The 18941-nt window shown below is 35.8% G+C and overlaps 1 protein-coding gene and 1 non-coding gene across 2 annotated transcripts in view; one reads left to right on the top strand and one right to left on the bottom strand.

Annotated features, from left to right (window-relative positions):
• Positions 1–2408: 2408 nt before the first annotated feature.
• The window catches only part of EIF3E (eukaryotic translation initiation factor 3 subunit E), a 45264-nt gene continuing 28731 nt past the window's right edge, over positions 2409–18941 (bottom strand). The window contains exons 8-13 of the mRNA XM_049773903.1: positions 16630–16756; positions 15475–15576; positions 12881–12990; positions 4084–4186; positions 3686–3820; positions 2409–2588 (exon numbers count right to left, since the gene is read on the bottom strand). Of these exons, the coding sequence (XP_049629860.1) occupies positions 2550–2588; positions 3686–3820; positions 4084–4186; positions 12881–12990; positions 15475–15576; positions 16630–16756 (616 nt within the window). The 3' untranslated portion in view covers positions 2409–2549. The remainder of the gene's footprint in view (positions 2589–3685; positions 3821–4083; positions 4187–12880; positions 12991–15474; positions 15577–16629; positions 16757–18941) is intronic.
• Positions 14220–14352, top strand: LOC126010084 (small nucleolar RNA SNORA51). Its single transcript, XR_007496221.1, has one exon. It is a non-coding gene; the product is annotated as a small nucleolar RNA SNORA51 (small nucleolar RNA).

The following is an 18941-nucleotide window of genomic DNA, read 5'->3' as shown; positions in this document are numbered from 1 at the left end:
TGCCTTAAGCCGCAGAAGGGCAGTGGTTCGAATCCCAGCATCCCATAAGGTCCCCCAAGCCTGCCAGGAGCGATTTCTGAGTGTAGAGCCAGGAGTAAACCCTGAGTGCTGCCGGGTGTGACCCAAAAACCTTAAAAAAAAAAAAAAAAAGAAAAAGAAAAGAAAAGAAAAGAAAAGAAAAAGAAAAAGAGAATAGGGCAGGTGGGATGGGAAGTCCAAGTGGGATCAAAAGTAAGCTCATCGGTAATCACACATAAAATCACTAACTGTAATAAGCAATCGATTTACTTATGTGTCAAGCAGATTCCAAAAACTTCACAAATACTTGTTCCTCAATACTTAAATGATGTTGGCAAGAGTACTACAAAGCAGTGAAAATGAACGATTACAAAACTATCAGGACCATCAATAAATCTATGTTGAGAAATACAAGACACTGTCAAGTATAATTTCAACTTAATGAAAAAATATGTAAAACTAAAACATGGAACTATAGGGGTCGGAGAGATAGCAGAGCGGTAGGGCTCGTCTTACACATGGTCAACCCAGGACAGGCGGTGGTTTGATTCCCAGCATCCCATATGGTCCCCTGAGCCTGCCAGGTGTGATTTCTGAGTGCAGAGACAGAGAGGTGCTGGGTGTGGCCTAAACTCCCCCCCCCCAAAGAAAAAAAAGAAACTATAAATAAAAGCAAAGGGATTATTAGCACAAGTAATGTTAATAATTGGGAGAAAACTTTTGGGGACAAAGAAGAAAATATAATTGGTGAGGGCTGCTGTGTTTTAAAAGTTACTAAGACCACTCTACTTAATATTAGTTAGGTGGTACTGAGACTTTTTTAACTGGACATGCCAACATACATGGGCATAATTATGTGTGTATATAGTCACACACATATACATCCAATTTTGCGTAATTCAACAAATTAACAGTTTAATAGGCCATAATCAACTACTTAATGTAAACTTCAAACTTCATCAATGTGATCAGAGGTAAAAGCTGCTGAAATATAAGAGGGTTTTACTATTTAAAATAAATGTACTATAAAGAACACCCCAAAATTAATAAGCACTTACTTTGTACTCACCATCCCATTGGTACAGCTTGTTAAAATTTAAGGTTGATTCTAGAGCTCTTAATAAAAACTTCAAAAATACATTTTAACAATGAATTGCGATGGCCATATAGTTTTGCTGGTACAAATACTAGTAATAGCATAGATCAAGGGGTGGCATTATTATTTGTGGTTTTGGGTATGTGACTTTTAATATGTAATTATAAATGGTAAAGAAAAACAGGAACATTGTTTTTATTTGAATGACTATGCCAAGATTCATCGAGTTGTCTAGGAGTATCCTTTATTCTTTTGAAATCCAGTGTGGACAGATAAGAAAGATGTAAGAAGGGACAATGTGATATGACCAATTGTGCTTTCAAACTCTGGCTTTAATTATTTCTATGTATGATCCTGAGTAACTATGTGAGAATGTCTTATTGAAAATCATATACTGAACTAAGATTCCAGTGTTTCCAGGTATTAGGCATTCAAATATTAAAGCATTAAAAAAAAAAAGCCCGATATATATTAAATGCTAAATATTAACTTCCAGTAACTACACTTTATTGTTTTTTCTACTGGCCCACTTTACCTTGTATTTTATTTTAATGGTTATATAACCACATTTCTTTGCTATTAGTGTGCTTTGGTTGACCTAGTCATTAAAATCTAAATGATGCTTGAATTAAAAATCACTGCCCTTGGCCCGGAGAGATAGCACAGCGGCGTTTGACTTGCAAGCAGCCGATCCAGGACCAAAGGTGGTTGGTTCGAATCCTGGTGTCCCATATGGTCCCCCGAGCCTGCCAGGAGCTATTTCTGAGCAGACAGCCAGGAGTAACCCCTGAGCACCGCCGGGTGTGGCCCAAAAACCAAAAAAAAAAAAAAAAAAAAAAAAATCACTGCCCTTGATCACTCAAAGGAAAAAGAGATCATCATTCCTATATATAAATAACTTATGCATTTTTATATAGTTCCATATACAGCTCTATTTGTGATAGACCTGCATTTTGTATACATTAATTAGCTCTACAACACATTAAAAGTACATTTTTATCAAGTTACTGGTATCTACCTTTGGGTATTTTTCTCTTGTGAATTTTACTAATAAAACTGCAAAAGATCCTCTAGACTTAGCATTCTCAAAAGCACTGGTTACTGAGGAATAAAAATAGCACTGACTTACATTGGTCCATGTTTCTGCCCTCAAGTTTTAGCATCAATAAAACAAATCAGGGATCTGGAACACCATAGTATATGGGGCAAATATGATCTGCATTCTCAAAATTTTAAATAAGTGGATAAATTTCTAGAACAAATACATGCTGTACACATAAGACAATTCGCCGGATACAATGAAACAGCCAATTTTATTTAAATTTCCCCAAAATTATATTCAATATGGTAATTGGTTTTAAATATGTCATTCTTTTTAATGGTTTCACTAGTTCATCTTTGTTTTTTAGTTTCGTCCTCTCTTCTTTGTAGGTCTTCAATAGAAGCCAGAGTCTTGAGCTGCCCAGTTTGGAGCCTAAAATATATAGGAAATAAATAATGAGAAAACAAAAAAGTGACACTGGCAACTCCCTTACATTTTCTTAAGATTTTTAACCACTGGAGCTATTATTAAATGTTTGATGGCTCACTGAGGACAATACACCACCTAGTAGCATACTGTAGCATACGGAAAATAAAGTACACAAGCTTGAATTTTCAGGGGCCAACAATACAAAAGTGGTAGTATACCTACTGGCCAAGTGTTAGGCTCGGGTTTGAGCCTCAACACAAATGATCCCTCAGCACTGCAGGACATGGTCTTCACAACCAATCATTTTAAAAATAGTTATTTTCCAGATTCAGTTATACTTGGATAAAATATACATAATTCTCCCTTTCCTTCACACTAAAGAAATGCTCAGGACATAAATTTGTTTCTGAAACCTCAACCAAATAAGGCCCTTGAACTGCTTCCTAAAAATCTTCTTCATTTAGTTACACATAACCATACTGTATAGAGAACATTAAAAGTGGTTAGAATTCCAATTATAATCTCATTCCTTTAATGTCGTATTGCCATAATATCTAATCACGGTTTTAATAGCTATTACGTAGGGTGCTTTCTTCTAAATGACATATATTTCTGACATGTTAAATATCTAAGATAAAATCTGTCCTATATTAACACAAATATATACAAGATAAAGATTTTTTTCTGTTTTTGGGCAATACCTGTCGGTGCTCAGGGGTTACACTCCTGGATCTGTACTCGGCCCATTCCTGACAGTGATAGGGGGACCAACCGGATGACAGGAATTGCATCAGAGTCAGCCACATGAAGGGAAACTGTGCTATATTGCTCTGGCCCCACAAAATCAACATTTTTATGCAAGTGCTTCTTTAGATTTAAAGAAAACACATTTCAAGCATTTGAGAGGGGCCACACATATAAGTTACCACCTGTCATTATCAAAATGTTGTGTTGAAAAACCCAAATAAAACAAGTTAATAAAGTCACACAGGAAGAGTAAAAGAAAAATTTATATTAAAGTAGGCACATGTTAAGTCCCTGCAACATTTAACATTAATTACATGAACCGGAAATACTAGAAAAGGAAACATGTTTCTTACCTCTGACCTACTATTCTGATTAAGTTTCTTCTCAATATTCATGGCCAACATTTGGCTTCTAAATGAGAGGCTTTTGGTTTTTTCAATCACTTGCTGATAAGGTGACACAGCATTGTTACCCATAACCACATGACCCTAAGTTGAGACAGAGTAAAATGTAATGTTAATAAGTGAGCTTCCCAAATAAATGATGAGTATGCCCTACTAACACATGACTATTGAACAGTTTTTATGATATCCCAAGATGACTATATTCAAACAACGAATACTATATTGCAACTGCCTACAAAAAAGTCACTAAAGTAAGTAACAGAATGCTGAATTGGGAAGCTTCCCAAAATATATAAACCAATTAGCAACTGACATCTAGCATGTCATGTAACAAATATAATACTCACCAACTTAGAATCAATCTTGGCATCGAGTCTTGCATTTCTAATCAAATTTACAATCCACCTTTCAGCTTCTTCTGGAGTCATATTCAGTTTATCTGCCAACATGCTAAAGAAAAGGGCAAAAGGTCGTTATGTATTTAGTCTTTGACCCATACCCTGCATAAGCACATATTCTCAGCATAGTCGATGTCTGTGCCATTCCTGTAATATGCATTGCATATCCCATTTTGCCAACTAGCAAGGCTCTAGAAGGGAGGGCACCACATTCTCTATTGCAGAAATTCTTCCAGCATTGAGATTAATGTATAACACATGGAAAACACTCAACTAGTAATGGTCTAGCAGTAGAAATGGTTTGATTACATAAATAACCATATAACAAGTAGAAAATATAATACAATGGATAATTAACCGGAAAAGTCCTGAGATGAGGAGAGCCTTGCTTAAGGATAAGGAGTTGACAAGCAGAGATTGAAAGAGAAAAAGACCCAAGAAGTCCAGTCTGCTCTGGCCAGAACAAGCCAATGTCAGAATGAGGGAACTGAATGCAAAGAAATTCCAGACTTTCAGTGTCATACCTGCATTCGAAAGTGAACTCATGTCTTGGTGAGACCAATATGGGGTACAGCTTCCGGGATGACCAGGAAGAAGCCATACTCAAGGTGAGATATGCTCAGTTGGGTGGCAGTCTCAACTGAGACAGACTGCAGACAGAAAGGACAAAACCCCTACGAACCCATACAGAATAGGTTCCTTCTGAGATCAGTCACAAACAAGGCAAAGAGGGTGACTTTTTCCTATGATTCTATACAATTTTAAAAGTACTAGCCATAACAATCATGTAAGGAAAACAAAAAGGCATGCAAACTGGAAAAGAAGCTACTGAACTTCTTTTAGTAGAGTGTTCAAAGGTGGGAGTGATAGACCATAAGCACTCCACAAAAAATTCTGAGAAACAGTAAGACAATACAACAAAATAGCATGAATTTCTATATACAAAAAATATGTGTGCTTCTACAGAAGCGAAGGAAATAAAACAATCCCATTTCAAAACCACGTAATACCAAGCAATCAGTAAGAATCCAAAATCACTGAGTGGGAATAATCATTAAACACTTTAACTCACTTCTGAACAAAATAGAAACAGATTGTGAAACATAAAATATTCCCTGTTCAAGGATTATAAAAATGAATGTTGTCAAAATGAATATGCTACTCAAAGCATTATATAGACTCAATATAATCCCATCAAAATTCCAATAATGTCCTTCAGGGATTTGGAACAACTAAAATTTATAAGTCAAAGCTATTCTGGGGAAAAAGAAAAAAAAAAGATGGAACATGGGAGGCATGGCATCCCTTGTGTTCAAATTTTATACAAAGTGTTATTAATCAAATCTGCAATGACTCAGAACAGAGAACCCAAAGTCCTCAGATTTATGGTTAATCTGACAAAGGAGTTGGTCATATAAAGAAGAGCAAGAAAAGCCTCTTCAAAAAAGGGCACTGGGTAAATAGGAAAAAGTGGATTCATATCTTACAGCACACACAAGTTAATTTAAAGTAAATAAAAAATATTCTGTTTTCTTTTCTTTTGGGGCCACATCCAGCACTGCTCTGGGTTTATCCTCTGGCTCGTCACTCATGGATCGCTCCTAGTGGTCCACTGAGGAAAGAATAGGCAAATGCCCTACCAGCTGTACCATCACTTTGGTTCTGGATCAAAAATCTTCAGATTAGGGTCAAAGAATGCTTCAGGGGCTGTAAGCACATACTTCTGCAGAAGTTTGATCATTTCCTGGTCTCCTGAGCACTGCAAGAAATCACCCCAAGCTGGGAGTGGCTCCTTAAGGGGTGTGGTTCAAGAAACTAAGGTTCCTATTTATCCAACATGTGTTCCCTTTTGTTTGTTTTTTATTTTTTGTTTCTGGGTCCACACCCAGGATGCTCTAGGGCTACTCTAGGTTCTGGGATCCTAGGGGGCCATGTGATACCAAGGTCAACCTGGGAATCTTGCATGCAAAGCACTCATTGTTTGCCCCCTCCCCCCCACCATTTCTTTTGCTGTAAGCCATCTTAGTCCCACAGGGACTGTGGTGAATAATTGGTTTTTATTTCTCTTGATTTTATAATCAAAGCTGTCTATTCAAATCTGTCGATTTATTGGATTAGTCTTTGTGTGTTTTTAAACACTCAATTACACCTATGATGTGCAAATACTATTTAGTGTATCTTTATATTCTATTTACATATGTAAAAATTTGTTTAATATACTTCATCTTTGCTTAAATTTCCTTTGTAATTGGGGCTGAGTTTCCAAAGATATTTATAAACTTTCTAATGTCAGGAAATGTTTCATTTATGTTCTTTATTGTTTAAGATCTTACAGTTAGGTCTTTAATATTTTTAATTTATTCTTGCACCTAAGATTAGAAAGTGGTCGATTTCATTCTTAGCCATGAAGCTGTTCAAACTTACCAATACCAGTGGGAAAAGTTTGGTACTAGTAAAGTTTGCTCTCTTGTAGAACATTGGATTCCTTACCATAAGTTAAATATTATGTGTTTTGATTTTTAGGCTTAACTATGCTAATACAGATATGTGTTTATTTTTATCCCAATACCACATAATTTTAATTACTATTATATTGTTTTTGGTTTGGGGACCACACCCGGTGAAGCTAGGGGGTTACTCCTGGCTATGCGTTCAGAAATTGCTTCTGCCTTGGGGGACTACATGGGACTCCAGGGATCAAACCAAGGTCAGTCCTAGTCCTAGGCCAGCAAAGTGAAAGTCAAATGTCCTGCCACTGAGCTATGGATCCAGCCCTTAATTACTATTATTTTTTAATTAAGTAGGAAATCAGGCGAATTTGTATTTCCATTCTTTTTTATCCTTATAAAGATTCTTTTAAGGTAGTGACCTGTTATGATTCGATATATCTCCCTGAAATTTTTTTTTGGTCAAATTTCCTCCTGAAATGAGTATGTGGACTATATGTTAATATTCTACATCCATACATAAGAAATGCCTTTCATCTCTTTATTGTCTAGTGGGTTTTATTATGAAGGCCAACCCTTTTTATTTTTTTGCTGAGGTCTCTGCTACATTTATTTCAAAGTAATGTATCCCAGAGCACTTATTTGTCATGGATAAAACTGTAAATAACATAGTTTGCTTAATTTCTTCTCCATTAATTGTATATAGAAATTCAAGAGATTTTCATATACTGAATTACAGCCAACCAGTTTACTGAACTCATTGCTTTTTAGTAACTTTTAATGGATTCTGCATTTTTACATATATTATCATATATCAAAACAACCCTTCTTCCAATCTGAATACACTTTTATATTTGGCTAAGACTTCTAAAATTTATTTTTGTTTTGTTTTGGGTCAATGCCTGGTGTTGCTCAGAGTTTATGCCTCGGTTTGCATTCAGGACTCGCTCCTAACAGGCTCAGAGGAGGTATGGGATCCCAAGGATGAAGGTGGGTTGGCTGGGTGCAAAGCAAGCAACTACCTAGTATTCTATCTCTCCAGTCCTATGAAACTAAATGAAACACCAATGGTAAGAATAGTTAGTCACCTTGTGTTGTTCCCGATTCTAAAGAAAAAACTCTTCTTCAACAGAGTATGTCATTAGTTCTAGTTAATAGTATGCAATATAAAAAATATATAAATAAGCCTTACTTCTAGAAAGTTACAAATCATGTGTGTTGGGCATTACAGACTTTAAAAAAGCATAAAGAAAATCTGCTTCAAATGTTGCTTAATAATGACCCTCAGATTAAATCTATTGGACTTCTCTTTTTGCTTATCATTTCTAATCTAGAGGTCCTATCAATTATATTTAACTATTGTCATTCATCTTTTTTTTTTTTTTTTTTGGTATTTGGGTCACACCCAGCAGCTCTCAGGAGATACTCCTTGGCTCTACTCTCAGAAATCGCTCCTGGCAAGCTCAGGGGGAACATATGGGATACCGGGATTTGAATCCTGGTCCTTCTGCATGCCAGGCAAACGCCTTACCTCCATGCCATCTCTCCGGCCCCATTCATCTGTTTCTTGAGGATCTATTCTCACCTTGAAAGACTCTACTTGGGGCCAGAGTGATAGCACAGTGGTAAGGCATTTGCCTTGCACGTGGCCAACACAGGACTGATGGTTCAAATCCCAGCATCCCATAGGGTCTCCCAAGCCTGCCAGGAGCAACTTCTGAGCACAGAGCCAGGAGTAACCCCTGAGGGTCGCTGGGTGTGACCCAAAAACAACAACAAAAAAGACTACTTCTTCTCAGTATATTAAGCTCCTTGGCTCATTTTGGCACCACTTAAAACAACTTCATGGTTTTTGTTTTTCCGCTTAACAGGCTCATCTGCCTTTTATTCATAGCTGTTTCAAGGGTGTTGGCTAACCAGGACCATCATGAAATTTTCCATGATACTGCTTCCTCACTGCAGCACACCTTTTTAAAGATATCATGACTTTCTTTTGCATAGCAGCTAAGGTAGTTAAGGTTGTATTTTGTTCAGTACTGACTTCCTTTTTTGGGGGGGAGGGGTGGGCGGGGTTGGGTCACACCCAGCAGCGCTCAGGATTTACTCCTGGCTCTGGCTCAGAAATCGCTCCTGGCAGGCTGGGGGGTGGGGGGCATATAGGATGCCTGGATTCAAACCACCGTCCTTCTGCATGCAAGGCAAATGCCCTACCTCGACAATATCTCTCCAGCCCCGGTACTGTATTAAAGACTTACCAAAGCTATTTTCTTGATATAAATCAAGTAATCAGAACTGAGGCACAGCATAGAGCAGAGTATGTATTTTTAAATTAATACCACTGAGTGCTCTAGAGACTAATTTCATTATCACTTTCTAGTTTTATAATTAATTTATCTCTTAGATTCATCATCTATTTACTAGGTTAGCCCTAAAATCCAACTATGCAGTTTATATTCAAGTTCCTTTCAAAATATTAACAGAGCCCTGAAAAGAAAAAAAAATACAACTTTTAAGTTCTTATTCTTGGTACTCTACAATTTTGCAACCATCTAGTTTTCCAACCACTCATTAATCTCATCCTCCATGGCACTAACCTGCTAGCCAACCAAACCAATTCTCTGCTGCTGGTGATAAAACACAGTCTGTTCCCTACTTCAACCAAGTATGAGTTGGGTTTCAGAGATTGGAACAATCACATAATCCTCAGATATATACAAACAGTTATTTTATGTGTAGTCATGAAAATGTTTAAGGAATTATAGAACACAAAAACTATTAGGAAACTGCTTCTGAAGAAGTAATTTCAGGTTCTAATAATACATATATATATATTTTTTGAGGTGATGAAATTGTGAAGTAAGGTTTTACTGGAACCTATTTCAGAAGTGAGGGGAGACAAAGGGAAAAGAATATGTTCAAGAAAGAATACAGGCTTCTCTAGAGTTGAAGAAACACAAACAAGAAACAAAAATAAGAAACACAACAAACACACACACACAAACAAGAGTGATACATGATACATGGGCTTGAAGCAGAAGCAATAATAGAGACAGTTTTAAATAAGAATTCCATCTAGCTGTTTACACTGATTACCTACCCAATAATCTCTCAGCTAAACCATATCTAAGATAACTGTATCTTAAGCAAGTAAAAATTTGGGTATTGCACTTGACACGTCCCAGATAGCCTGGTTTACCAAATGTACTCTGATACATTTCATTTATCTCAAATATTATTGACTTAGGCATTAAGATATGGAATCTTCTGTTTTTTCACTAAAGACTAGGATCAACTGCTCAAAGTACTCGCATTCTTTATAAAGACATACAACGGCAAAGACAAGTGTTAAGTGTAAATTGTGCTTAACTATAAAATTAGAAAAAACAGAGAAAATTTGATAAATAACTATAATAGCTGAAAGTTATCACTAAATTTTCCATCTCTGTAAGTAAAAAGTTAAAGTATGCTCATTTATAGCTAGAAGAAGAGTGATAACTTGTATATCTCCACCTAAAAATAAACCTTCAATCTCACTAATATCAGAAAGAAAATATGAATATAAGACATAAGTTCTCTGGAAGTACTAAGAGATTAAAAAAATACAAAGTGCCATTTAATAATGCAAGCAAAATGAAATGACTTCATAATTTAAAGAAATGCAAGAGTAGTTGGCAATATCTTCTTTTTTGTGCAAAGCCAAAACTAAGTCCCAGTAGAGAAATTATATTAACATATGCTCTAATGTGTTTATCATACACATTCAAACTATTACTTCCATACTGTTTTTATCTACAACTGACAGTTGGTCCAAGAATTACTCTAGAACAGCTTTTCAATTTCAGAAACACACCATATCTGAAAACTATTCAGCTATACTAAATTAATTCTCACCACAGTAATAATGTTTCTTGACAGATGTTGCACACTTTATGGTAAACAGATTTGCAACTTATCCTACAAGTCCATAAGGTTGTATATAAATGGACAAAAACAGTTTTAATATGCATGTTATAAAGATATGACTACCATATGTAGTTACTGCCATTTAGTCAAAAACCTATTATTGGTGAATGTTCCAAATTGCAAATGGAAAGAATTGTTTAATAAACAACATGGACTTTAATACAAATCTATTCAGAGTTTTAAATAATTCCATTGGGACAAACAATGGTCAGACACAAATGTCAGAGAACTGTCAATCTAGTCTGCCATCAAATAATATTTAAGACAATTCAGTTTTTTAACCTCCCACTTACTGACTAAAGGAGTCACAAAACAAAGGTGCTATACAAAGTAAATTTTATAAAACTGTGTTTCTATGAGCATTGGGATTCCATACAAGAGTATGAATTGCCTGGCTGGGGTTGGGGCTGAAGAGCTGGATAGTACAGACTCCACAAGATAAAGGGGCTCTGATTTGGACAATTGATTTGCCTATCCATATACTGAATACTTACAATCATATATTCATATAACTAGTATTTCACTTTAAAACAATGCATGAACATACCAACATTTATACCAGTAATTAAAAAAAAATCTAGAACTCAGAACCGGTCCTGTGGATTTAGGAGGCAGTGAATAAAGCAAATAATATACATGTGACACTGCAGAAAGTTCTTGTCCAAAGTCCTACTGTCTATGATTCAATTAACTGCTTTTAAGTTAGAAGTGCTTTAATTTCTTACAGTTCCCCAAATTTCATTACTAAGGAAAATGCAGTCATTTATATGTTCAAATAATCTACTTTGGTAACTAGTCCACAACTATCCAAAAGTTCAAACAAACTAAGAGCAAATACTGTTAATGGAAAAGACATGATTACAAATTTTAAAAAGCTACAAGAATTTATTGGGGGTTTTTGTTATGTTTGGGGGTCCTGATGATATCTGGGGCCTACTCCTAGTTCTATGCTCTGGCATTGCTCCAGAGCTCAGAGGATTATATGGAATGTTGGGGTTGAACCTGTGTATTGACTGTGTGAAAGGCAAATGTTTTCCCTCTGTACCGACTCTCAGGGCCCCCAAAGGCTCTAGAATTCTAATCTAAAGCCAAAGAAATGATCCAAACTCTAAGAACAAAGGAATTTGTCAAAAAAAAATTAAAATCTACACAGAAAAATTTAAATTCTGAGGTAATGAGAATATTACATTATAGTTTACACACAGACAGTTAAGTTTGGGGAAAATGCAAATAACCAGATTCTGATAAGAAACAAGAAAAATGCAACAAGGAAAAATAAAAATATCAGCCTATCTCTTTCACAAGTCCTCATTTTATAGAAGAAAGGGAGAAAAGAAAAGGAAAGCAGGAAGGGAAGAAACTAGGAAGCACAATGCCAGAATTCACTATTTTCTACTAGCGGACAGCATATATCTATTTTTCACTAAAGATATACCATAAATCTATGTATTCTTTTGAGAAGCAAATTTTAGAACCTGTATGTCTGATAGCTATAGTAAAGTACTAATAAAACTGAAATCAAGTTTCAATTCCCATGGGAACATTTCTATGGTCACACCATTCTAAATGAACAACCACTTCAATGACAACCACTAAATTAGGCAAGCAAGTTTGAGTGCCTTAGTAAAAACAAACAACACTGAAGAAAACTTGTGTACACACAATTTCTAAGAGTCAAACATAAAAGTATTAAGTTTTTCAACATTTATGGAGTATTAACTGTTTGACTTCATCTGTGGCCAAGGGACTCTAGTAATTATTCAAATTCTAATTCATAAAACTAGTTTCTAATAAGTTATGTAAGTTACAAAATTTTCCCTTAATAATTTTCTCACACAACAGAGCAAATTTCAACTGAAATTCACTATAATTTTTCCATGTTTCAACATTTTAGGGTGTCAAAGAAGTTTACTATATGAGAATTCAAATATATAATTAAATAAAACAAACTCAATTAACTGAAATGATTACCAAATGTGGTCTTTCAACAGAATTTCCGATTTACGAAGTACTAATTCCTTATTTGAACCCCCATTGAGTACCATTCTAAAACTGGCCAATTCTTTCCACCACTCCTATTTAACAGTACAAGAGTAATTTTTAAATAGATAAGGAACAATTACATGGTGCTTTGTTGTCATGCCACACAGAAGAGCTAAAGTATGTCTCTATGAACCTTTAAAGGAGGTATTTCTAAGAGGGAGCATACCACAATTCAAACAAAAGTCAACATTTAAATAATCACTGTCAGATTTTTTTCAATTAACAGGACTCCTATGTACTGTAAATTTACAGAAATTGAAAAGTAGAATAATATAAAACCAAGGTGCTCTTACTTAATACTAATACACTGGTGGATGCGACAGAAAGTCTCAAATATGAAGAGACGGGCATTTTCAATGAAATCCTCCAGACATGCCACCAAGAAGAAGTCGTTTACAAGTACCTATGTGTATAGAACAAAACATTAATGGCAACAAGCAATTTTTTAAATTGCACATACTTTATTGCTCTATTCACAATTTTTTCTCTAGAGACACATCACTTTCTAGAATACTGTGTTCAAGCCTCTTAAATTTTCATCAGTAAATGTTACAGGGAATAAAAAGAACTAGTGTTCCACTATCCCAGCAAAAGCTTGAACAACTTGTGACAAAGCTTTGTCTTGTCCATCACTTTCCAAAAGTGCACTGTAGAACATCTTTTCTAGCTATTTAAAATAGTAATGCTGAGTGAAATAAGTCAGAGGGAGAGAGGTAAACACAGAATGGTCTCCCTCATCTATGGGTTTTGAGAAAAATGAAACACATTTGTGTAACGATTCTCAAAGACTAGAGGAGGACTGGAGGGTCCAGCTCCCGACATGAAGCTCACCACAAGAATCGTTTAGTGCAGTCACAGAAATAATTACCGTATTTTCCGACGTATAAGACGACTTTTGAAACAAAAAACAAGTCAACTGAAAAATGTTTCAATATGCTGCTAAACGAAACAAACAAACAAAAAAATCAGGCCGCAGTTTCCAAATCTCTTTCTTGGGGCTCCCAAACAGTACTCTGGAGATCTGGGGGTCACTTCTGGCAAAACCCAGCTAATCGTGTTGGTGGTCCAAGGATGGGGTGTTGTTTGGTTCATGTAGTGGGGAGATTAACTGACGTCACCAGGGAATTGCCAGAAAAGGTGCCTATGATAAGGGACCAATTACTGCAAGGCTGCTCGGACAGCCTCTCTAACTCAGCCAATCCAAGCAGGCATTTTATGCATGCAAATTAGACAATGTTTTGGACCCAAATTTACACTGTAAAAAGCCTGCTCAGACTGGCCAGAGTCAGAGAGGAAGTCTATTACAGTATAACTTTTGAACCTTTGCTTGTTGTGATTGGCTCACTGTGGTCCATGCAGTTGCAGCACAGGAACGTTCTGTCTGATACAGCGAATATAGGCCTAAACCTTTGTTTTAACTGCAAAATTAGGGGGTCGTCTTATACGCCGGAAAATACGGTACACTGAAAACTATCATAACAAAATCTGACTGAATGAGGGAAGTAGAAAGCCTGTCTAGAGTACAGGCCAGTGTGGGGTGGGGAGGAAGGACATTTGGGATATTGGTCATGGGAATGTTGTACTGGTGAAGGATATATATATATTATAAAAAGAAAAAAGAAGAAAAGATAAGGCCTCCCAATTCTTACCACAGGCTATGTTCTTTACACTGACTGTACAGAAAGAGGAGGTACATTAAATGCACCCCATATACACCTCAACACAGGCCCTTTGCCTGATCTGTATTGTGAATTGGGGGACAAAAAAAAAAGTAATGAACAGACTGTGTTTCTGTGCTAAGTAGATAACCAAGTGTGGCTCCTATTCCACAGAAGGCCATAATAATCAAATGCCTTAACTTCAAGAAAAAACTAAAAAATAAAACTAAAAATTGCCCTTCAGTCTCAATTAGTACTAGATACATGGGGTTAACAAATATACACCAGTATTTAATAAGTCACATAACTAACACAAAGTATTCTCAACTAGACAACAATTTATATTTTTCTAATATTCATAAACTATATTTTCCTGCCTTCTCCTAATTTAATATATCTTGAGGTAATTTAACAGACAAATATCTTAGTCATTGACCAAATTTTGCCCATTTATTCTGAGGTCATTAGAGCTCAAAATTAAATGGAGGATGTTGATTTAGATAAAGTGGTAGAATGCACAAACCTTCTTTGTATATTCAAGGCCCTAAATTTAAATCTTATCACAGGGAGTGGTCCTGTGACTCAAACAGGTCCACCCAGGCCTGATTTCACCAAGCATGACCTCCATAAAAATAAAAAAATGAAATTGACAAGAGTTAGAAAATTTGACAAATGTATCAGTTAAGTTCTTAAGTTTAATTTCATAAACTTGCAAACCAACTAATTAAAAATAAACCTATCTTAATTTAGTTTTTTTAGAAGGCACGAATTATCAAACTCGTGCATTAGTAAGTTTGATAGTTTCTCACAAATGTAAAATACAATTACTGAAAAAGTCTAAAGATAGATCAACCACTTACTAAACAATATGAAAATCAGTTATAATATGCAATTCAGTTGCACAACCCTGACCATATGGAATATTTCAAGAATTTACTAGCTTGTGTTTAAGATGTAAATTTATAGGTATAAACAATCTTACAATTTTTCCAATGTTTTAACAATCTTCTAAAAAATAAAAGAATGGACAAATGACAACATTAAAAATGTCTTCATTACAGCAAAAATCTAAACAATCTTCCTTTTTATGATTAGAACTTTTTATATAATGAACTTTTGGGAAAGAAGAGTAAGAAGTTATAAAAACAAGAATAAAAAGTTAACAAGGTTAACTTTTCAAAAACTCAGAAATTTAAGAATGTTATTAAGGTAAAAAATTTCATACTTACTGATTCACATTCTCTCAGCTTTTTCTGAGCCCCGTCAAAGTCAAAGTTAACATATAAACATTCAACAAACTCTGTAATTGGGTCCTTGTATGTGTACGACTCCTATAAAATTTTGGAAAAAGTCAAGATGTATCTGATTCTAAAAAAGTTTAGTTGACCACCCCCAAGAACATACCAATCTACTTGTTTCCTCCTACCTGCCTGTTATATTCATTCTGGGAAACTCATTATAAGATTCCCAAAGCAATTGCTCAGATCCTGATTCTAACACTAAGTGTTAGAATTCATCTGATTCCAACAACACTAAGTTGTATTGTCTCCAGACCAAGACCTCAAACCATTCTAAAAGCTTTCATATTTCTCTCCACAAACTACCAGATTTCTTTGTCAATTATCAATGATGGGAGTATCTTTCTGACTGAATTCTCTGTACATAATTTGTTAGATCAAAAATATAAAGTTCCAGGGCCCAGAGAGATAGCACAGCGGCGTTTGCCTTGCAAGCAGCCAATCCAGGACCAAAGGTGGTTGGTTCGAATCCTGGTGTCCCATATGGTCCCCCGTGCCTGCCAGGAGCTATTTCTGAGCAGACAGCCAGGAGTAACCCCTGAGCACAGCCGGGCGTGACCCAAAAACAATAAATAAATAAATAAATAAATAAAAATAAGGTTCCAGGGGCCAGAGAGATAGCATGGAGGTAAGGCATTTGCCTTGCATGCAGGTTGGTGGTTCAAATCCTGGCATCCCATATGGTCCCCTGTGCCTGCCAGGAGTGATTTCTGAGCATAGAGCCAGGAGAAACCCCCGAGCGCTGTGGGGTATGACCCAAAAACAAAACAAAAAACAAACAAACAAACAAACAAAAATATAAAAAGTTTCTTTTTTTACTCATAGATATCGCCAAAAAACACTAAAAAATCAAAAAGTGGGGCTGCAGGTTTTTACAAAACTTGGGAGACTCCTAACATTGCATAAGACAATAGTCATTTAGATCACATCCAACACACAGGCATAATTTTGCACCTAATCATAGCAAGAGCTCTTTGGGGACCACTGTTTCTTCTAGATTTCTAAAGTTTACTTCCCTTCTTAAAACCGCTTAAAAACTGAGTCCTATTTCAGAAAATAGTTGAGATGAAAATTTTTCATTGTTACCTGTTGAATAACTTTGACCAGATCTTTCAGCACCTGCCGGCGTTTCCTAACATCTTTGTTCGTTATGACTGCTGTTGTCAAGTAGCGCAGAATATGTGGACACATTGTCTGAATTGCATTAAGATATCTGAAAAAGAAAAAGAAAATTTATTTAGTACTATTAGCCTGCCCATCATTTCAACACCCTATTTGTATCATCTATACATAATTGACATTAGTAGAAGGTCCTGGGCACAATTGGAGTAGGTAAGGCTCTACTAACTATACATCAAAAACACAAACTTTAACTAAACTACCATAATAATAAATAAATTAAATGAGTGAAAAGAAATAAAAGGAAATATCTGGATAGGCTGTTAAGACTGTAAGCCTTTAGTGACCTACGACAGTAAATACTTAAGAATATCTATGTGGGTCAGAGATTGTACATCAAGTAAGGCATTTGCCTTTCACATCACAGATCTGGTCTGGATTCAATCCTGGACACCCCAAATGGTCCCCTGATCCCACCAGGAGTGATTCCTGAGCTCAGAGTCAGGAATTAGTCTTGAATACCACTAGATATGGGCTCCAATTATATGGGTCATCCCTCTAAGAAAATAAACTTATCTACCTCAAGGAATCCGAGTGATAAGAAGAATGCCAGTGTTATTTGTCAGTGGAAAACAGGGAGATCTGTTTAAAAGGTTAATAATCCTATTATCATTGTGAATAAAAGTATTTCAGAAGGTTTTAAAATATGCTGTCAGAATGCTCCGAAAGACTACATAACTTTCAGTCATTCACCTAAAAGGGGGGGAAAACGTGTGAAAGCCCTCTCTGTTCATATCTCTCAGCAGAATTAAGAATCAAAAAACTGAATCCACGGACATTAAGGCATCAGGGGATAAAATGTCTAAAACAGTAAGGAGGAAATTTTAAGACTGCTACTAAATTAATCGGAAGTATTGGAATTATAAAGGTCAACACAGATGGCAGGCAAATATCAACTGTACCTGGGCTTAAACTTCAACAAATGTTGAAGCTTGACATCACAAGTGCTTAGCCTTCACTATTTATTCTACTCAATTACCAAAAGTTGTCCAATAAAATTGTAACTGAGCACCTTCAAAATCCAGGCAGGTACAAAACAAAATTTATCAAAAAAAATCTTGTCTATTTCCCCAGCTGAATACTTAAATCCCAAACCACTCACCCCGATCCTATTTCCCATCACTATTTCCCACATAACCAACTGCCACTTCCTGCTTTCCTCTTTCTTAATTTAAAAGCTCACTCCACCAGAACTGTTCTCCCAAATACATGTCTTAGAAAATGTTAATTCTTCAAGGACCAACATACATCTTATGTACTATGTATTCCCAGACGATCATGCAAATAAATTTTTGTGTTGTATCATCTATATAAACCTCACAAAATATTTAACCATTTAGATTATCTGAAAATTTGATAAACTATAACATAGTAGTGGCTAGTCATTGAAGTCCTCTAAACAATTCTGCTATTAAATATTCACCTAGTGTCTGGCAGACAATAAGACGTTAAATTGCAAGTACCTGGGTTTTATCCCTGCACCATGGGCCTCCCACATATTACATGTTGTGACTCAGGAAGCTGAGTATTATCAATATGGCACCATAGGGCTCAAGCAACACCGCATCCTCAGACCTAGCACAGAACTGCTGACCTAAATTAACTAAGTATGACCCGGAGTGAACCGTGGCCCCTGTAAGTACTACTACTTGGGAGCCCAACCCCCACTTGCCACCCCCACCCCCCAATTTCACTCAAGAGTAAAAACAATCAGAAATAAGAAAGGGGTTAAGGCAACAGGTTACATGTAACCCTGAATCAATCCCCAACATCAACGTATGATTTCCTGATCATGATCAGAAGTGATCCCTGATAATGAAGCAAAGAGAAACCCTTGAGCACTCCTGGGTATGTATCAGAATAAAACAATTCTAGAAAACAAAAATGCTAGCAATTTCATCAGCTGAAAAACAAAGCTCAAGTTTGAAGCAGAAACTTGAAACTGCAATGTTCATTTGAAAAAATTCTTACCAGGGACCTCATATATAAGCACAGCAAATAATAAGTGTTTTTAAATTATTTCTATAGGTATTTATAAAATTCACCCATAATTGACCCCAAATTATTAGGGATGTTCTATGATGTCAAAAGTTTTTTAACCTAACCTTTATAACATGTTTTCCTTATATTTATTAAGGATGACTTCCTTGGGAAATAATTTCTTCCTATGAGCATATGGCTGGAATTAGCCAAAAAAAAAAAAAAAAAAAAGATCAAGG

Source organism: Suncus etruscus, chromosome 5, assembly GCF_024139225.1.
Source record: "Suncus etruscus isolate mSunEtr1 chromosome 5, mSunEtr1.pri.cur, whole genome shotgun sequence".
NCBI classification, from domain to species: domain Eukaryota; kingdom Metazoa; phylum Chordata; class Mammalia; order Eulipotyphla; family Soricidae; genus Suncus; species Suncus etruscus.
This window is presented reverse-complemented; position numbering and strand designations above follow the sequence as displayed.